Source organism: Merops nubicus, unplaced genomic scaffold (assembly GCF_000691845.1).
Source record: "Merops nubicus isolate BGI_N331 unplaced genomic scaffold, ASM69184v1 scaffold8593, whole genome shotgun sequence".
NCBI lineage: Eukaryota > Metazoa > Chordata > Aves > Coraciiformes > Meropidae > Merops > Merops nubicus.
The window spans coordinates 119,586-142,177 of NW_008598223.1; the positions used below are offsets into that span (position 1 = coordinate 119,586).

At 40.7% G+C, this 22,592-nt stretch overlaps 1 protein-coding gene across 2 annotated transcripts in view; it reads right to left on the bottom strand.

Moving 5' to 3' along the window:
* MYO1B (myosin IB) overlaps positions 1–22,592 on the bottom strand; it is an 88,728-nt gene that overhangs the window by 60,690 nt on the left and 5,446 nt on the right. For both annotated transcript variants that reach the window (XM_008936971.1, XM_008936970.1), the window contains exon 2: positions 13,450–13,565. In XM_008936971.1, coding sequence (XP_008935219.1) covers positions 13,450–13,565 — 116 coding nt within the window. The remainder of the gene's footprint in view (positions 1–13,449; positions 13,566–22,592) is intronic.

Consider the following 22,592-nt stretch of genomic DNA (forward strand, 5'->3'; position numbering starts at 1 on the left):
CAAATGGGATCTCCAAAGGGCTCTGGCGATTTTCAGCAGCACAACAGCACCTCTGTGCTCTGACAAAACACTGGGGTCAGGAAGAGACAGGAGCAAAGTTCCCACCCACTCACACTGAAACCAGAATCAACTTCTAGTGCTTCATTTGAACGCTCCAGATTGCAACCACAATTACACCAGGGTGTGCACCTTGCTCCTACTGTCATAAATTCCACTCATGAGAGTAGCTCTTCTAACACCTTTTTGCTTTAAGCCAAAATCACGAGGATCAATATTTGCCAAATATTGGTACTCCTTTCTGCTATCATTTTCATTTTTCCTTTCAATTCCCTTAGCATTCTCAATTAACAGCAATTCGTTAACACTGCCTTAACCTCCCTTCAACTGCTTTTCTCAAGCACTGGTAAGAGTCAACTCCCTTCATTCCATCTTCACTGACAGTTGCTTTGCTTCCGAGTCTCAGTCCCCATTTTAAAACATTTATTGCTTAATCTTGGCTTGCAACTGCCATATGCTGCTTTCAAAGGAAATTAAGAAAATCTCTTTTCTTGACCATTCCAGTTCCTCATCAAACAGAGCCCTGGTACCACTTCATTTCTGCTCAAATGTGTTTAAACACACTGGCAGGACACAGAAATCATTGATAACACACACTATATACCATGCTAGCCTAAAAACAACAGCAGTAAAATGTAAATTATACACACATCTTTAATGTGCATTTGACTTAAAATGTAATTTATATTAACTCTTTCAAATTTAAGACTGTAATTCTTTCTGTGCTCTGTAACTTGGTAACAGCAAACAATTTCCTCTTCCTACAACATACAGTGGGAAAACATCAGAATCACATTCATTTGGGTATAAAAATTCCTAATAACCTGAGCTAGGAACATTGGAAGCACATTTTCTAAAGTGCTTTGAGGTTTTATGTTATAGAACAACACTATTTGCTATGTATTTTTCCCCCACCCGTTGAAGCTTAATGGAAAATTCACCATTCAGGAAAAACAAGCATAAGAGATTATTTATAGTATTAGCTCATAGTGCAGAATCATTTAATCTAATTGCCCCAAGGATAAAAAGTGTACTCCCATTTTCCATAATTACAAACTGTCTCGTGTTCAGCACTTTGACACACTTGAAAAGAAAAGGTTGATTAGCCTGCCATTCAAGTGAATAAAGTAACAGCTAAATTGATGGAGCATCAGCTAGGCTAGACCTTCACAGGCAAGCAGCTGCTCTTTGAAAAATGTCAATCAGGAAAAAAATAAAACTAGTTTAAACACCGGGATAAAGAGGTGCACTCAGACAGATGGAAAAGCCTTTTTCTCCTATTCACATGCTCCAATTTCATTTTCCTGGTGAACACAGAAACCTGTTTTATCAACAACACTACGTGGCTAATACACACAGCAGAAGGGCACCTCCTGCATATGCTTCCCCACTTTGTTATTCACATTATTAGATGCAGAATAAAGCCCAAAGCTGTGTAAATCACCCCTTTTGATTTGTAAGAAACAGACATAATTTATGGAAGGAAGAGAGAGGAAGGGAGGGGGAAGAGGACAGACAAAGTCATTCTTGATGTTTCAAGAGCAGAACACTTTAAAACACAGCCTAATATTAAGCCAGAGAGTTTTATTTCCTGTTGCAGTAGGCTGAGCACATAATACACCCTCCAATGCTCATATACACACTGCAGGTTTAGCAGAAGCATTGATTTGAGCCAATTAATATTCTGAGGTCTGGACAAAACAAAGAAAATATTCCTTCTGAAAAAAAAATCTTTCTTTTCTCGGGATGAAGCGGAATTCAGACACGTCCAATGGACTTTGCCTCAAAAATCTTCCTGCACAGAGGTCCAGCCAATGCTTCTTCCCCAAATACTGTGGCTGCACAACCTCACAGATGGCCACAGTCCACTCCCAGTCCTTTTCCCTCTCACAGGATGGCACTCATTTCCCCTTCAAGCGAGCAGGAGGCTTTATCAGTTTTGATCACTTCTGGTTTTTTAACAACTGACAGTTAAAAAAAAAGTTACTTTTTGAAAACCGACAGTGGTCTTTCCCCAGCACTGTACACAAAAGCCAAAAACACAGCCTAAGATTTTCTGCCTATTCCAACAACATCCAAGGGATCTGTTTGGAGCTGCACGTTTGTATGACAGAAAAGAAGAAATGCCTTCCACAGAGCTTTGGTGCTGCCCATAGACAAGCCAACAGGTCTGTCTCCTGACCTGGTAACATGGCTTAACCACAGAAAGCCCATGGGCACACCAAATTGAACTAACATGGACCACAGCCAGCTCTACACACCATAAACACCTGCAACTGAAGACCAGTAACAGGTATAACTCATGACTTGGTTTAACAACAGAAGGGAATTAAAATAGTGAACTCTTCTCTGGAGCAGATGAAATAAATGTATGCATAAACCAAGGCAGCGGGGAGAAGGCCACTCCTTGTTGTGATATCAGCCAGCTGGATGCCATGTAACCATCACCTCCTCTGCCATACTAACACTGATCCTGAAGGTCTAGCATGGAGGTGTAACTCCCACTTCCAAGGCACAGATGGGTTTCTACCCAAACCAACCTCTAATACCACGTACTGAGCTGTGTTATCCAAGGCAGCCAACCCACTCCTAACACAATCACACAGGAGGACACAGCTTACTGCCCTACAGCAAGTCAGTCTGCTGTAACATGCACAAGGATTTTAAGTTTCTTCAGGGAAAAGGCACTTCTGTTTACAAAAATAATAATTTTACCACAAAAGTATATGCTGAACCTTTTTGGTAGCCTGTGTCAGAAGGCCCAGACTTCCCCGTGGACTGCCAGCCTGACTGCTCTACACAAGGCTGAGGCCACCTGCAAGGGAAACTGTTTCATAGCACACCAGAAATGCCAGAGGTTGGCATTTCTTCATGGACCTTCAGTCCTTGAGGTTGGTCTCGTAAAAATTGGGACTGATTCCATTAACAAGCCCATTCCCCAGTTCAAATGGAGTATCAAGGGATCAGACAGCTGAGCAGGACAGTGAGGAAAGAAGTGCAAACTGGTTTTCATTGCTTGGCTTCTGTGAGAGTTTAATTACTAGAGGACAGAGTATTTTTTTTAAGTCTCAGTTTACTATTTCATCTACATAGTAACAGATTTGAACTGCAACAGCTGTTGCAGATAGGTGGAAATGAAGGGTTGGTGGGACAGGGAGGAAAAGGGGGAGCAGGGGAAAACAGTCATTCCCTTTCTGTGCTGAAACACCCAGACTCTCAGTATTTTACAGCAAATTGAATTACTTTCTGTACCAAATACAGCATGTGTCTGAAAAACAGGGAAGTTTTTTGGTCAAACACATGGCTTCAGTTCATGTCAGCTTAAACCAAATTTTACATAAAAGAAATCTTTTTCTGCAGAACAAGCCATACTTTGAGTAGGCTGCTGCTCGTGTGAATAGCACACGAAAAGTAAACTCTGCAAATAGAACTGTAATTCATCTTGACTTCGGTGGCTAAGCATAATACCAATTCCATCAACACTGAGAAACAATTATTGCTCATTTTTTAAACACTGGTGGTGACTCAACACAGATCCTTACAATTATCCATAGTTATTTCAAAAAAACAGGCCCAGTGTATAGCTGAAGTGAAATACTTAGGGGACAAGACTTTTTTAGAGGAACAATGATTATTGCAGCAGAGCTTTCCCTGTACAAATAGTCACCTTTTTTCCCTTTTCTTTTTTCTTTTATTTTTTAAATAGGATGTATCTTTGGGCTTTATAGTTTGAGATTGTACAAGCATTCATATTGCAATACCAGAGAAATAGGAGTATTATTCACATCCTCATAGGTACTTGTAAGCTACAGTAAGTTGCTAAGCATCAGGTCTGAAATCTAGGCTCTGTAACACCAAAGCAAGCATCCAGCTGCCCGCAAGCTTATCAGAAATAACAGTGACAAAACTGCAAATAAAAGTAATTCAATTATCTGGAAAACATCTGATGGGCAACATCAACACTATGTAATTACACAGGTATGTTGCTACTTTACTCAGAGGAGTTACTGATTTTTTTTTTAATTTTGCAAGTAACTCTTAGGTACTCTTAACAAAGCAAATAGTTGATTAAGAAGTTAGGAACCCTTATGCAAGTTAGTTTTTGCCTCCTGGCTCTCTTTTGCCAATAAAGTACCTCTCACAAGCCCCTGGTCAAACTAGGTGTAAAGTTTATCTGAGCTTCTGAAAGCTTGTTAACTCAGGTACAACCTCAAGCTAACATGTCTGCTCAAATGGCATTTGCTCAAGTTTGTGTGAGAGACTTGTGGATCTAGACACACAATTTTCTTTCCATGAATGGTCAAAGCCAGAAATTGGAAACCTTTAGACTGCTCAAACATCACACTTCAGTTCAGCCCACATGGACTATTTCCAGGGATGATGTATTTAATGCACGTCCTTGGTTGCTCTGCTGATGTGTAAGGAGGATGTCAATGCACACACATTTTTGTCCTGGGAATACATCCTCACTAGGAATCATCTTGGAGTAATTGTGATCAGTTCCACTTTGAACTCTGAAGGTTTAGCAACTCAAAAACCATTTCTGTAGTTCATAAAAAGGAAACTCTGTACAAGAAAAATGCAAATTCAAGCTAATTTACAGAAATGACCACAATTAAACTGCCTTTGTAGTTTAGACCTTTGTTTGTAAACCCCAGTCCCTGCTCTCTTATCTATTCAAAACATAAGTAGAAGATTATTCACTGTGCTAGACAGTAAATATTAAGACTGTGTATTTCCCAATTCATAACATGAAAAAGTTTATCTTTAATAACCCAAACCACATTAACCATGATGTACCCAGAGGTGAAGGAATCAAAGCCTTTTGCATAAAGTTGCCAATAAAAAGAGATCGAATGGAAAACATTCTGCCTCTAAAAGTGGTGTAAGAGCTGGAATTTTGCTGAGGTTTCTTTAAGGCTTTAAACATTAGCCTTGTTTACACTCTAGCTAAAATAATGACAAGGGCTCCCAGCATAGCAGATGGGCATTTCCTGGTGTGTTATAAATGGCTAAAAAAAAAAAAAGGGAAAAAAAAAAAAAAGACAACCATTAAACACAATGAGACACTTCCACTGAAAGGACGACAGCTGTTCTTAAATGCAATTTGAAATCCCAGATCTTAAGAGAGTACCATGCTGCCAATTCAGGAAAGGCATAAGGAAAATTCTGGTCCGTGTACACACAGCACATAAAATGGGATTTCTCTTTTCTGAGAGGGCCTCTGCTTGCCCTCACTTCACAGGCTGCATTTAAGAAAAAAAACACAGCAATGTCTCCGTCCTAAGAACTTCTCATTCTTCTCAGTGTGAAAAAAGTCCCAAAATTCTAATGAAAAGAAAAAGGAAGCTATCAGATCCTTTTAAAATAATCCAGTTATATTTAAAGCTGCAGAAAGTGTCCAGAAATGCTTTTGTTTCCAACTCCTACCATAACATCTGTCAATTTTCTAACCAGAAAAACTTCATAAGCAGCAGAAAAAAGGCTGATCTCAGTTCTGGCCTAGACATACGAGTGAAGAGCTGGAAGAAGAACAATTTGGAATGTTGAGAAGAGACAAAGAAAGAGCAGTTAGGTATTGAGAAACGAGGAGACCTGCATTGCAAAACTGAAAAATTACTGCAAGTCCTTTCTTTTCTTTAATTAAGTGCCCACTTCATTCACAAAATTCAGTCATACTGAATGGTTTCCAAAGCCTTTTGTGTATATAACAGGGATTCTACTTAATGTGACAAAGTGAATTAAAATGTTGAGATTTTTAAAAATTATGTCCTAAAAATATCCATGGCATAATATGAACACTAGCCAGAACACTCTGGTTCCAGGAAAATGAGAGAAATAGGATCTGGCAAAAAGAAAGTTTAGACTACTGTAGCATTAAGACACATGTCCAGCTAGCCAGCATATATTCAGGCACTTTTTTGGTTGTTTTCTTTTTTTTAATTATCTTTGCTTTAACAATCTAATCAAACCCCCAACTTTTTTATGCTTACAAGTAAACACAGACTATAACAAATATACTCACATGTAAAAAAAGAGACAGATCATCACAGATAACTCAAACCATTGGAGACTCGATCCCTGACATGACTGAAGTCAAATGTGAAAGTATGCTGTGTACAGAGGTACAAGTAAATATTTGAAAACAGTTCTGAAAATGAACTTATTTTGTTGAGGCTCTCAGCCAGCAGTTAATTCATGAAGGATGCCCCAAGATTATTTTCCTTCGCACACCATGACAACGATTACAGAGCCACAGAAGCATCTGGAACAGATCTCAAGTTAAGTGTTTCCCTTACCAACTCGCTATGTTTTAAAGGTACCTAATTCTTGCATTTTTGCAAGTTTCTTCAAAAAGTCCACTGGACACGTGAATGTTGGTTAGGACCACACACAGCTCTTCAAATGAGAAACTGATGGATGAGCAGGCTCTACCAGAGCCAGGTGGGTGCTGCCCAGAGTCAGGGGCCTCTGGCAGTGGGATTTCAGGAGCTGTGACTGATGTTACTGCCAACTTGTATGGCTGTGGGGACCAAAATTGCTTGTGAGCCAGTGGATCTGGTGCTTTTGAATAATTCTGTCACAGCAGTATATGCTACTGGAGCTTCTGAGAGACAGAGAGATGCTTGGAAGGCGAGACCAGATGCTTTTTATATCCCCTGTAGTCCATGTACACTCCTTCCTAGCCTAGGAATGGTTTAAATGCCACAACAGCACAAAAATCCACCTGGACTCCACATGGCCAGGCCACCTGATGTCTGGGTGAGCCTGTGTGCAGGCAGTTCTGGCAGCTCCAACCTCACCTGTACCACAGCTCTGGGGCTACACAGTATTGTGTGTGTTCATGTTGGAAATCCCACATCCCATACATCTGGGGAAGGACGACAGCACCAGTGCCATGCAAAAAGAATTTAAAGGGCCTTTTCATTTCTTAATTTAGCAGTGCTACTTAGAGGACTGATGGAAAGGCTCATTCCAACAAACTCTGGAATCCAGTCTAAATGTCACTCCAAACCAATTTAAAAAACTAAAAGGAAGCACCACATTCATCTATACACTGCTTTTCCAGGCCATTTGTACTTCTTGGGTGTTGGGTGCATTTTTTGACCTTCCTTACAACCACACATCCTGCTATAAATCAGTTCCTATATTACTATGCATTATTACAAAATTTCATGCAATCTAATATCAGCAGCAAACAGGCAACTACTGTTCTTGTCAGTAAGACTATATTCACCTCTCAAGCACTGGGGTGAGAGATGGCTGCATTACGTACTATCCAAAACAACTAAAATAGCCCTGCTCAAATTTCAGGAAAAAGCTAAATTTATTCTTGCTTGCAAAAGAAACCTTACTTTATATCCTAAGTGTTCAAGTTCACACAGCACTTCCAAAACGCTCTTCAGAGACTCAGATGGCCACATCATAACTGCTTTTCTCAAAACTCTTTTCTTAGAAGGACTTCTGAGATCTCCTAACAAGTACAAAATTTAGGAAACTGCACCCCATGGGTGGTGTGGCAGCAGCCTGCAATAGAAGAGGCTCTTCTCAGGCATGAAGTCCTTCCAACTCTTGAAGCAATGTGATGCTTCATCCCCTTTTCATCTATACGCTTGAGGGGTTCACATTCACAGATACATCATATCCAATACTGCACTAATTAAGGGAGGTTAAGGGAGTAATAAGCCTGCCTCTTTCCAAAATAAGATTTCAGTATTCTCTGTAGGTTCCCCATCCCCCTTCTTTCAATGCATTCCTAGCATGGGTTTAAAAATCAGGTACTGCCAGTCCTCCCTAATTGCTATTGATGATTTTATGTCAGTCATAGATATTCTCTCCCTGCCTGTCTTCCCTCAACTACAAATCTCTTCTGGAAGAGGTACTCTGCTGAGCCACATGAATAAGTCCAAAGACTGAGTCTCTAAAGAAGTCAGGAATTATTCAGAATAAGAACTAAAAGTCTGTAAAAAGGGGATACTGTAAGGTGACCAGAATGGTTGGAGGGGGATTTAAAAAAACAAACAAACAAACAAAAAAAGCTCCTTAAAATGAAATAAAATTAAGATTAAAAAAGGAAAAGCTGAAAAGGAAATGGTAAAATAAACATACTAGGGAAATGAAGGACACTAAACTATGGCACAGGCTCTCACCCCACCACCTTTTTCTTCAACAAATAAAGATAGCTACTGCATATCTTAAAACTCTGTTATTACGCAGAAAAGCTTAGTTTTACATGCAGACAAAAACTATCCTCCACAGCTCGTGCTTTATCATGTCCTTCAGACAAAGATATTTGCTTTAAATCAAGGAGGAAAACGAGTTACTGTAACTTTGGTCTTTCCAAAGACGTGTAATCCTGGAATACCAACAAAAAAAAGCCAGAAGCAAAAATACAATGTCTATATTCACTGCTTACACTGGCTCAAAACTTAAAAAGGAAACAAAAAACTATCTTGTCAGAGTGACTGCAGATACACACAGGATGATGATATGTCCCAGTAGTTATTAATATGATGATCACTGAAATGGGGAACAGTTATAAGTTATTAATTCTTTCCCTTCAATAGGCATCAGGTTGACATCCTTGTGCTTGTATCCTATATAATGGTTAGCTGGTTTTCACAAGCTGCCTGCAAAAGTTTAAGTCTCTAAATTTGTAAGCTTTTAATGCAAAATTGATGTCTCTTCAGAAACATTTTAATTAAAAGAATTAATAACCAGTAAATAAAATACACAGGCAAATTGATAAGTGAAGTTCAGTAGATGTGAGATAAAAGCCTTCTCCAGGTGTTTTCCTGCCTTCCCAGTTATCCATCATAAATACCCACAAAGCATGGTTAAAAAAATGCACATTGACTCTGAAGTGTTATTTTGCTTGTAGCTTGGTGTTAGCAGCACAGCTGGCACTTTCTATTTTGCTCCTCAGCTTAATCTGTGATTCTTCTGAAGTGACCAGGTAAGGTGTTTCAGAACATAAAGGGGAGCAAAAAGCCATACACCACCCCACCTCCAAGAGCCATGGAGCTACTACTAGTCATGAGCCAAAGTTAAGAGAGGCAATGTGAGAAAGCACCTACTCTGCAATCCCTTAAATCAGCTCTGCTACTGGTAGGGAAGGGATACAGCATGACTGCTACAAATAAATGATAAGATAAGCTATTTATTTCCTACTGCCTTCGCTTCAAAGACGCCAGCGCTGCCTTTGTCACCGGTGGAAGTCAATGTGAATTAGCCAGATAGACAGCTTGGTCCTCCCTCATGTCTGGCTTACCCACAAGGTAAGCAAAACAGCAATTACATCAACTGAAAGAGTAATTACATCAACTAAAAGAGCAGAACAGAAGCGTAAGGACTGCACAAATCAAGCAGCAAACTGTTTGAACACTGAAATGTCATACTCTGCCCTGTCAAGTCAGGGATATGTTTGATCCTGCCTTACAGATAAAGACAAAACCAGCAAGATTAACAAAACTTTTAAAAAACAAATTTAAAAGCTTGGTAAAGTTCCTAGTACAGCTATGCAAATAGCCACAGACTATGAAAATAAGCATTCTGGGACACCTAGAAAAATAGCACTTTATTTTATGGTGTTACGACAACAGTGGTGTATTTAGAAAGGAATGAACCACTAAAATAAAATCTCTTTGATCATATCTTATCAGTTATAACAGTATCCAAAACCACCTGACCAGAAACTTTCTCCCAGAAGTTCAGTTTGGCTGCCCATTCAGTCTGTCTGTGGCCTTACTGTAATTTCCAAAGATCATTAAAACAACTCTGCCCAAACCCTGCAATTAAGTATTAAGTAGCGTCACTGAAAGCGTCAGTCACTCTCACAAATGCTCCTGAGGAAAGACAGAGCAGATGACTAGATGTTCACTCCCCTCCTCTTCCAGATTAGGGATAAGAAAACACAAGAACAGATTTTTTTTTTTTTTTTTTTTTTTCACTCATGTTTCCTTCAATGACCATATTTAGGAAAAAATTCTCAAGGTATGAATTTCCTTCATGTCATTATATAATTCTCTTTCCTTCTGTTTTCATTTGATCACCAAGCCTGCTGCTTCCCTGGGACAGACAGTATTCTCAAGCACATCCCCCCTACACCAATCCATCACGGTGTTGAAACACTTGCACCTACCTCAAGCATAGACAGAAGGTCATACAAAACTACTGGAAAACAACCCAAAACACAATCTAGATTCCTCATTTCCCAGGAGCTTCCACACAGAGCTGGAGCTCTGGCAACATCCCATGGCAGTCTGCTCCAGAGATGCTGACACTTAAAACATGGGATTTCCAAACCTGAAGGTTCTCTCCAAAACAACAGACTTTGGAGAACATGAGCTGTTGTGCCAACAGGTGATAGCATGCTTATTTCTGACACAAGAGTTTTGGCACCATACAGACCTGGTTTCTATAGGAATTTCAAACTTCTTGCAATAAATTGTTTGCATTTTTCTAGCTAGCACTAGCAACAAAATTAGTTTGATTATCTGTACAAAGGAGATGCTGAAATAAGAAACACGCTATACATCATTCTATTTCTAGACACACTTTCTAGGTCATATGCATTAGTTTCCTTATAAACAGTCAAGAGTTTTGCTTTGCTCAGGATTATGCAACAGGAACCAGAAGTCTTTGCCCAAAGCACGGTTAGATAGTACAGTGGGCTCACCCACAGTCAACTGTTCTGCAGAGGCCATGGCTCAGCCGAGATTTACACATCAAAGAAAAGTGAGTATGCACATCTCCACAAGTCAATGTGGGGTTTTTACCCCCACGTCAGAAGAAACACCACAAATTGCAATTTGTCTCACAGCATCTCTTCATTAAAGTTCCTAAGCAGCTAAAAAAACCACCTTGAAGATTGCAAGGTTTGTGTGGAAGTGTAGCAATCACCCCAGATATGCCTGAACCCTGCTTTTAACAGTGGCCTGCTACTCCCAGATCAGGCAACCCTAGAATTAGATGTAAATTCCAAGGCTGGGATGATGCCTGTCCTAAATCCAGTCCTTGGCCCATACGGCCTAGCATGGTAGACAAGCTCCCTCTTGTTGACCAGCCTACTCTCAGCTGCAGCAGGACTACACGGCCACCCTGTCAGCTCACCTCATCATCTGTTAACCAGCATTCGAGTACCAGCTCTATACTCCCAGCACGAGCAACTGGGCTGGTGTGAATCTTTAGGCTACAGCACAAGGCACTACACATTAAAGAGGGTGAAAAGTTGTTTAGGCTTGTCAGATAGGGTGTATGGCAGCCTACATAGCACTTGTACACGCTGCAATATTTGAAAAGCATCTTTTAAAGATGGAGCCTTTTAAAGGTGAGAATTTTTCCAGTTTTAGCAGAGATAAAAGTGACTTTTTTGATTCTGCAGTTCTCAGCATCTACAGAGAGGTGGGAAGGGAAGCAAGGTCACCATGAAATAACCCAAACCAGTCTGTGATTTTATATTCCTACAGTTTGATAAGAAAATTTTATATTTGCATAAGAAACGACTACAAAGACTATTTCCTAATCCCATTTTTTTAAAGCTATTTTCTCTACTATTTTGTCTACTTATTTTGTCTAAGTTTTCATGACTTGGCACTCCATCCAAATTTGCACGGAAAATCTATTACTATCAGGCTGTTGAGTTAAAATTCAACATTTTCTCACTTCATTCTACTGCTCTTAGAGTGAACTTCCAGCATCTGGGTCCCAGAAGTTCTTGCTCTGAGATGGCAACCTGACCATACAATTATCATCATTAGTGATGAATGACATTTCTGAAACATTTTTCTACCATGTTAAGACTCTCATAATACATCCAAGGATGACTGTTGACCATTTCTATTCTGGAAAACCACCTCTCAAGGGGGATGGAAAAATGTGGAGATCAATCTATTACTATTCAACATGTAACCAAGTACATAGCACTGACTTTCAGAACGTCGGGCAAACTTTAACTCCCAGATTTTAAAATCTTCCATCATATGACAGTAAATTTATGCAGCTGAATAAAATTGGCAGAGCAGAATGTTCTTTTAGCAAGCAACAAGTTAATTTAGCAAGCAATTGTGCTTGCTAAACAAAACTGTGAAGAAAGAAAACCTGAACACAGCCACAGTTCAGATCCAAGAGGGTCAAGAACTCCCAGAAGCTTATTTGACCTAATGAATTGGCTGTTTGCATTTCAGCCAGTGTATCTGGAAAAGTTACAGATGGAGTGTGAAGGCAAAAAAAAATCCGAACAAAGATGCATAAATTTATGGCTACATGTAGACATTTATCCAACCACTGATCGATCACTCAAGTCAGCCTCCTAAATATGTGACTGCAAAGTCAGGTGGCAACCTCACAACACACTGGAAACACTTCTCTATCCCAGCATCATGACGAGGAGAGGAAGAGTTGGCCTTAACCTCACCAATACCATGTCTAACTCGACAACTATATCATTCCTGCAACATACAGACCTTGAAGACCAGGTATCTCGTTTTCAGCCACGCCACCCACATCTGTGATCACACCCTTGTGCTATTATGCACAGGGCTTACCAAATGCCATTACTCTCACAAATTCTGATCAGGCCTAAGTTATACAGGTCATGTCAGCTCTCTACAGCCACAAGGCAAAGCCTTTGACTTCTTGCAGTATGCACTCCTGTAGAGGAATTACAGAAGGGGAATGAAAGTCAGAATAAGAGATTATACCTACTTCCCAGCCTTCTATTCCTAAAATTAGACTTGGAATCTACATCATATGCAAATCATGTTTTGTGACAGTATATGTTTGCGTGCAATAGTCTATGCTTGCATATATGTTATCTATTTTAGCCTTAAAATCAGCATTATATATTTATGGCACTCTGGCTGCCCTCTTAGAGTGGGCTCATTTCCACCCAGCACAGAAGATAAGAGACTAAGCTTTTATTTTCCTACAGCTACCACTCAGGCATATTCATTATGTTTCTGCATTCATCATGAGGGGTTTTTTTTTCCATTTTTTCACATTGTGCATAGAGAAATTAAGACTTTTAGAAATCAAAAGTAATACTATATGACTCAAACATATTTAACACTTAGAGGCAACCTGGATTTCGAAAGAAACAGATTTGCTTGAAAACAGACAATTTACAATGCAGTAATAAAGGCTACTGCTAACAATTACTGGAAAATGGTCTGAAATGTACATACCAGGATCTACACACATGAAAGAGAAAGAATAACTCATCTTGAATTCTCTTTAAAATAAGAATGAAGTAATGAAAGTACATTTCAGGGGAGGGATGGTGTGATTTTTGTCTTGCTTGCTTCAATCAACACAGACCTTTTGAGGAGAGAGACAGTTGGTACCATCTGTTTCAGGACAGAATGAAAACTAAAACTTCTTTACTGTACTTACATGTGAGGACTGAGTTCATAAAAGTTTCGGTTTCGGTATTCTTCCACTTTCTCTGGAGTATAAATGGGTAGAGGTCTGTAGGGGTTTATTGATATCACCACGCTGCCAATGTATGTCTGTTGAACGAAGACAAAAAAATTATCACAGATTTTTCTTTTTAAAATACTTTTGCTGCTTATTCTCCCATTTAACACTTATGTAAAGCCAAACAAATAAAACAACAACAACAAATAAATATGCACATATACTTTGAAACACATTTTAGAGCTCTCTCAGCAATCACTGTTGGGTACCAAGCAGCTATTTCTACATAACTGAAAACCTCTTATAAACATTTTTAAAAAGGAAGCCAAATCACACAATATTTCTGTGACTAATTCAGCGGGAGAAGGGAAAAGAAAAAGGACACATGTTCATGAAGAATTGACTCCATCTGCATGGCAAATGTCACACAAGCTTTGCTGCAGCCTTTAGACACTGATACTAAACCACACAAAGGCAAGGCCAGAGCTGGACTGCACTCCATCACCTGAGGAGGAGCTTCACACCATCTCCCCCAAGCCTCGAGCACAGGAGAACTTCAGAGAAGAAACTTGAAGGCTAACTAACAGCCTCTGACAGGTTTCTGTCAAAAGAGAGGTTTACTATCAGGATTCAAGCCAAAGTCCTGCCATGGTTCCTCAGCAGACACGAAGCATAACTTTTATTTCCAGATTCTAAACATACTTGACATTATCCTGAGAAAGCAATGTCATTTTTTTACTCTGTTAGGTCCTATTCACTACCAAGCTGAATGAAGACTGATACCATGGCACCAGAATTACCATGTTGGCACATGACACCATCAATCTACTTTTGTCAAGCCTACTGGTGGGTGCCCCACAGCTCCCTACAAGTCCCTCCAGCTGCAAGGACTGCATTCAAATACACTAGAGTGGCAAAAAATGCCAAAACTCCATTCCGCTCAGCCTGCAGATACTGATCAAAGGTTAATTAAACCTCAAGTGTTTGGTATCTCTTCCCACCACACTGAAATAACACCTGGTGAAACACGAATTTCCAATAACCCAGGACTCCCTGGGAGGTGTAAAGGCTGTACACAAAAGCCACAGGTTCCCGTTACTTGGGTTACACTTCCCAGTAACTGCAGAAAAAAAACAGTGGGGTTTAAATAGATCCGTGGCTTTAAACAGCTTCTTTCCAGAGACACCTTAGTGCCTCACAATCACTATTTTCATTTCTCCCTTCAATTTTTCTTCAAGGGAGGTGCTGCAATAGGCATTTCAAATGGCAACAGAGGGACAAGAGCCTGAGGTACTCACCAACAGGTTCAGCATTGCTGAATTACCCCCAGAGCTGCAGTCACAAATCAAAAATATTAATTGCTCCAACACTTCCCTATCTAACTTTCAAGTCTAAAGCAATTTTCTGTCAAATGCTAACCAAGTTTTGTCCTAAGCAAAAAGCTAGGAGAACAAAATTTCCCATTTGCTATAGCATGCATACGCACAGGCAGACTGGGAACTTTCACAGCATTTTCTGTCCCATTTATAACAGAGTTAAACAAACTGGACTGCAGTGATAAAAACAAGTAGCACAAGTCCTCCAGAGACTCTCCTAGTTCATCTTCGTAGTGTTTACTACTCACAGGAAGAAAGAGAAGCAGCCACTGCTATTCACTGTACAATAGCCACTATATTGAAATACAACACTTCACTAATTGGGCTCAAGACTCACCATTTCTAAACAAAACATACTTTCTAGTCTCCTTTGGAACTGTTCAGAAACCTTCTGAAAAACATCTCCCCCCATGCATCCAAGCCCAGAAGAGGCCAAATACCCTAGAAACAGGCTGGTTTCACAGCAAGAGCCCATGCAGAGTGCTGTGAGGGGGAACAAGCCTGAAGGTTCCTCCCATCTTGGCAGCCAGGCTGCAACTGAAAAGAGGGACAACTCCAATCTGCCTCACACTGCAACCCAGGAGGGAAGCACCCCCAGAGAGATTCAGATACAGACTGTTGAGAAAATCCCAAAATAATTAAGATTTTTGCCTCCTTCAAACACACGTTGCATTGTGTGCTTATATATATTTGCTTCAAACTAAAAATAAATAAAAATTCTAGTTTTGTGGCCATCCTCCCCCCTACGGAGGAAAATGTTTTCCATCTATGTCTAATCTCTTTGGCTGAACAAAAAGAAAATGCAAAATTTGCCTTTCTACAGTGTTTACTTTGCTCTTTCAACACATGTGGCTTTGGCAATTTGCAAGCCTACAGATTCTTGGCGAGAATAACAGATACCCAAGAGTAAGAAGCTTTCTAGTCTTCACAAGTGCATGGATACCTCAGGAATCTTTCCTGATTAAACATTAACATGTTAACTTGTTTCCTCCACAATCTTGAGAATTTGTGAACTCAGCCTGTTGTGAAATCACTGCTGGAAAGTATCAGCAGTATAGTCGTGAAGGCCAAACCTTGGAGATTATATTTTGAAACAGGAATTCTTTGGAACCCGAAGACTTGCCCTTTTCAGCTATACTGCTACCATAATAACACACAATTTAATTGCTAAGTTCCTTGAAGTGTCCCGAGATGCCAAGGTAAAGAAAGATGAGTGAAAGTGAAAACCTTGATTTTTAATTTTGAATACAGACATTCAAATGAGATTTATTTAGAAGCACCTCTTCTAAAGAAGACCGTAGCTAAGTATTGCTTAGACGATGTATTTTGGGAACTCAAGTCAGCTGTTTATTGTCAGACATGAACAAATACAGACCATTTCCTAAAATACCAATATTTCAAAAGGTCAAATGACTATATAGAAACAAAGACACAATCATGTCCATTTTAAACACCAAGCCAAAGCATGCCAAGAAATCATTGGTTTTGCTGCAAAGCTGCTTACAAGAACTAATACATTTCCTCTTCTAAAACTGCCAGTATCTCAAAGTTGATGCCTAATGGCTACTTGCTACTGGTGGTCTGAGATTCCACGTAACAGGGATAAACAGACCCAGAAAATAGCTTTCCCACATAACATCTGCCTTCCCACCAGAATTCTATTATAAACAAACAAAATAAATGGCTTAAATCTGTGAGCAAGCAACAGGCACAGAAACATTCCAGTGCTGAAAGCAGAACGCCCAAGAATAGTGGGAGACCATACTGTGGCACCACAGGGACTAAAGAGATCCTTCATTTCCCCTGTTCAAGAAAAAAAATCAAACCCCAGAGGAATGTCCTCATGATGGTGAATGCACAGAATGCAGTCAGGAGATCTGATTTCTCCCTTGGCCTTGACATAGTCTCATTAAGCAAGTTTGGACAAGATCCGCTGTCTCCTCAAGTTCTGCTCACTACAGACTGGATAATACTCCTTCCTCCAAATTTCTGCTTTATTCCAATAACTCACAAAGGCAAAATCTGCCTCCTTGCTGTGTTTGTCCAGATCCCAAACCAAAAGGACTCTCACTCCTTATTTATCAGTCCATTTGTCATGTAGCATGGTACACTGTAACGGGTTAACATTTCATCTGTGGAAAAGAGCATTCAAATTTCTAACAGAGAGTCTGACAGAAGGTCCCAACACACCTCTGCAGCCAGGGTACAAACAAGCACTGTGGTGACATCTAAGACACAGGGAACAGGCAGGACAGGCCAGCCTGACAAGGAGAGATTTTGGAAGACCACGAGTAGAGCTTATGGGAGAACATTTCACACTATGGGACACAGTATATCAACAAAGCTAGTTTTCCACATGGCAAAGGTAGTCCTGCAACACCCCAAGGGCCAAGTAGACAAAAGACTGCAGCTGCAGGAGCCAGGGCACATGACCTCCAGCAGCTGAGGCTGCAGCACGGGAGCTGCAGAGCAGGGGCTATCAAAACAGCCTGCTCCGTAACTTAAAAAGCTTTTCTGGATCTGGGGCATCCCCTGCAAAGCAACCTTCTGCAGAATTTAAAGTCATTAAGCAGCTACACAGATTTGATGCAAACCTTCTGGAAGCACGATCTACATCACTTTTGGCAGCTCTGTTAAAAACAAAGCCACTTCTTCTTACCAGGTCCAGAAAGCATGTCTTCTTAATAGTCCATAAAAATTGCTGCCGTGCACAAGTTCTTCCTGCTGTAAAAAGTCCAATTGCTTATGTACCCTACAAGTGTACAGAACTCCCAGGGCCCAGTAAGTTTGCTCAGTTTATTTCTTTTTTAAACCCTGAACCATAAAATTAGAAAATAAATAAATTCTAGTAAAAAAAGGATTACTAGTGTGGATACTGATTTTTCCACTTACGCAGACCAATTTTATTAGCTCAGATATGCATAATGAACATCTTTAGTATTAATTATGCTTAACTGTACTGGATTCCTATCATTTTGAACAGTTTCAGACCACACCACTAAAACAATTCATTGAAATGAGAGACACTGAAGTAAGATCAAGAAGAAGTGTGACCAGATTTTACTGGAACAAATCCAGAACCAAGGCTCGGGCAGCACTTTTTTCTTTGCAGGGGGGAGGGCTGTGTTTTGGTTTTGTGTTTTTGTTGTTTTGCTTTGTTTTTTTTAATGTGACATATGCAAAATTATATTTCTCATCTAATACTCATTTGTATTTGCTTGAACAACTGGAGTTCTGGATCTTGCCAACTCATAAGCACATGTGCCACTGCTTGCTCAGAATAGCTGAGGCCAAGGAGATGGCAGATGCAGAGGAAGCCTGTATTTACATGTTCTCAGTTCTCTGAACTGTCTCAAAGACAAACAAAACCTGGCAAATTTTACACTGCAATCTCACTCATAATGAAGATTCTTATTTTGATAAACACTAGCAACTAGCTCAGTACCTTATTAAAGTATCATCTCTTATTTGAACAATCATGCTGTGTGCTCAAATTTGTTTTTCATTGTGGTTGGCCACAATAAAACAGCTAAATGCACCCTGCTTCTGGTCTAATGTGTTTTTTCGGGTCTGAAACACAAAGTTGCAAGACAATATGTCTGAAAAGAATAAGGAAAAGAGTAACCTTAAGACTAAAAGCAAAACCTCCTTAGACCATTATCACTGTTTCTGGGGCTTTGATTTCCTGCAGTACTGGGTACAGTAATGTAGGTGTTTGGGGTGTTTGGTGCAGAGGGATGGGCTGGGTACTTGGAAAACACAAATAAACAAACTGGGGTTTCATCCTGTAATACTCCAGGGCTTGCCTGCTCTGCTTCTTGACAGCACAAAATAAACCCTACCTGTGATCCAAGCCATGCAGCTGTACTTTGTGTCGAGCTGAAGCCTCCTGCTTTGGTACCAGAGCTTGGAGCAGGGGCAGCACCTCCAAGGACCATCTACTAATGTCTACATAGGCCAAATCCCAAGATCCCCAAGAGCAGTGATCAAGTGGGAAGAACAGGAGCTAACAAAAGGTTGATTTCCTTGAATAGGAGTTTGTGTGTGGATTTTCCCATATCCATTAAGGGTTGAGTTCACACAGCATCACACAGCGATACTCCTCAGCAAAAGAAACTCTGTGTTTTGATTCCTCTCATTAGTTTTTCCCAGCAAATACAGCATCTCTACAAAGTTCCTGATCAGCTCTCAAGAGACTATCATAATCAGTGAGTTGCTACAAGTAAAAAAGATTTTTTCCAGCCCTTCACTGGAAGGGAAGCCAATGCTAAAAATTTACTTTTCCAAAAGCTAGTCTGCCGTCAACTGAAAACATAAGCCAGACTCTCATCTCTCTCCACATATACAGAGAAACCTGTCCTCCTTGATACTCATTTTTCACTGTAGTTTCAACAGAGTCCTTTCTAATTATGTTTTTTCATGAGTGAAGAAATATAATACTGGATTTCTGAACAAACACAGCCCCATGACAATTAGAATTCTCTTGGTCAAGACCACCCTCTTGAACACAGCATTTTTGTTCCAGAAATATAGTGGACAAAATCAATATGTTGTAACATTAAGAAAATTAATCCTGGTAAGCTATTACATATGCTTAATGCAGTTACTAATCTTGATAGGCAGCCTTGTAAAACCTGGACAGGACTGCAAGGAAAAGAGCAGCACTGGATGAGTTCCTGAAATAAGGTGCAGGGAATAGAAACCAAGCAAAAGAAGAATTTGAAGCAACAATATTCATGGTTCAAGCAAAACCATCTTACTGCTAGAGGAGACAAAATTCAACATTACTATGTACCAGCTAAGTTGATGGCTGGTATTAAGACTCAAGAAACAATGCTCAAACAGGTAACACACAGACAGAAGCACACATCTACATCAAACAACCATGACACAGGCAACCTATGTCAAAATAGGTTATCCTGTGTCAAAAAGGATAACAACAATACTAAAATATTCTTCAACAGGGGCTTGATCCTGCAAGTGGCTGTGCAAAGAGCAGCAGGCTGAGCAAGCTGCATGTAACCTGCACCGGCCAGGATCATTCTCTTCACCCTACTGCAACCTGGTTTAGATCTGAGCCCCAGAGTAAGAGCAGAGTGTTTGCCAGAGAAAGACACCCACGTGGCAAGTCCAAGCAAGTACTTAAAGGGGATGCATGTGCACAGATTGTTGGGTTTTTCTCCTGAGTTTCTCGGGGGCACAGAAATCTCTCTGCTGCTCACTGACTGGTGCTGCTGAACTCATGATGGTGATGACAGACTCCAGTGGTGTTATTAAGGAAGCAGATTAATCGCCTCAGCTATCCGCCTCACTGGCTACATTGGGATGCTTTTACAGAAACAAACAAAACTCCTACGCAGGATGCAATTACAGATGAAACCTGTAAAGTAAGTGATGAGGAAGTCAACCCAAGGCAGACACCAGAAATTTTAAGGCAAGCATTATAATACTCCGGAACGTCAGTTCTTGCTCACTTTTGCAAAGATAAAGACTTGGTTTTGTAAGGAAACGGTAGCTGGAGATTGGATAGCATCTATGCCAAGAAACCACTGGTGAAAACATTAGCAAGAGCATTCATTCCAAAAGGTTTCATCATTTCTGTACAAAGAAAACATGGGAGGGAAGTCTCCTGCCACACAACAGCCACAGCTAACCTACGTTCTTCAGGGTGAGCACCATGTTTTTATAGTACTTGGAGGCTTTTGCTTCTATTTCTGTTATTTACCAATCTTTCATTAATCTTCCCTTTATGTTTTTATTTCATCTAATGTCCACTGAAACCACTAGTTAATGCCCAAAGTGTCATCATCACCTTAGTAAGGAAATACACAGCATTTTGGGGCAGAGCCAACACTGTAACAGCCCCTGGGACTTTACGGCAGGCAGCCTACACCTTCTCTCTTTTTTTGAAGCATCTCTTCTCCCAGGTTACTAGCAATAGGACAAAGAGGAAATGGGCTCAAGTTGCACGAGGGCAGGTATAGGTTGGATGTTTGGAAGAATTCGTTTACTGAAAGAGTGGTGAGGCATTGGACCAGGCTGCCCAGGGAGGTGGTGGAGTCACCATCCCTGGAGGTGTTCAAAAAACTTGTAGATGTGGCACTTGGGGACATGGTTTAATGGTCATGGTAGTGCTGGGTGATGGTTGGACTTGATCTTAGATGTCTTTTCCAACCTTAATGATTCTAGGATTCTGTGATCACATCAAAGGCAAAAGACCATGTAGAGAAGATGACTCCTACACAAAGCCCACAGACATCTAATTCTCTGTGATTCTTATTCATGTTTTCTTACTCTTTTATGCAGATATTGAATATGGCCCTAGAATTGCCTCAAATGCTACACTCAGCATCATGGGAGCTGCACAAAAAGGAAAGGAAGCAAAGCACAGCCTTGAAATAAGTAACTGCTCTCACAAAGCACTTCAAGGTTAAAAGTAACCAACCTGCTGGCTGTGAAAATCTCTTCTCCTGACTCCAGGCAAGATGCAAAGTTTGTTTTACCAGAGCAAGCTGATACGAAGGGATGGGACCAATGGGATTTCTATCCGGATAACAAGAAGCAAAGCAAGATTTACAGGGAGGCAGAATTCTTCTTCCTAGACCACAAACTATCACAGGAAAAGACATGCCTTGGGCACACAAACACTTCTTCACATCTGAAGCAGAAGCAGCAGGCTTCAAGGTCCTAGCTCGTGGCAGCTGCAACAATATTATTACTACAACTCAGTAGTTTCCCTCAAAGAGGGAAATGGTTGAGGCACTGCTGGGAAAATCGCTGAAACCAAGGCAGGCATCCCCCGAGGGAGGAAGAGAAGGAGATCTGAGGAACTCTGGTCCCCTGGGCTCCCATCAGAGGCGGATGGCTGGCTGCTCTGCTCCAGCTCTCAATCCTGCCTTTTAAGAAACAACTCGGCAACCACACCTGCCACTCCTCAAACTCCCAGAGGAAGACCAGCAGTCCAGGCTGGCCTTGCTGGATAAACACACATAAAAGTGTGCATGGAAGTGCAAGAGAACAGGGCCAGGTCTGGCAGGGGGGTGGACTCCTCATGGGTTGCTGCTACTGACAGGCATGCATGCAGCTAGGATGTACCGGGAACCACAGGGGACAGCAACCCTCTTCAAAACCCAACAAAGGGTCTCAGAAACAACACACTAAAAGCTAACATGATCATGCTGACATCACAAGGTAATGAAACTGGGAATAAAACTTCGCCAATCACTCGATCATATCACAGTGAAGATTTTCCCCAAAACTTGCATTTATGTTTCCCAATAGCACAAAACCATTCATCAAAACACCAAGAGTTAGATGGAGGGATGGTCACACAGGGTGGGTGCAGACCAAGGCAATTGGTCTCATTCACACAATTCTGTCCTCCACTCTCTTCTTCCAAATGTAACACCTGGAACACCAGGTACGAGTGCAGCAGGAACAAAGCCACTATGACTGACAGCAGTTCAGTAAACTCCTCAACACTGTCAGGTAGTTGAAAAAGGGGTGAATCGATAATATAGACAGACACAGTGGAGGAAAGCCAAGTCAGAAACAAAAGCACTACCCCTAAAATATTAAAACAATATAGATCAAGAGGAAGCAGCTCGGTCTGTCACCCAGCCACACCGTAGCCATGCCGCCAGAAGGCAGCCACACGGATGCTACCTCAAACAACTAACACTGAGTTATTACACTGGAATGCCAAATATTTCATGTTTCAGTGATAAAAGAACATGTGTTCAG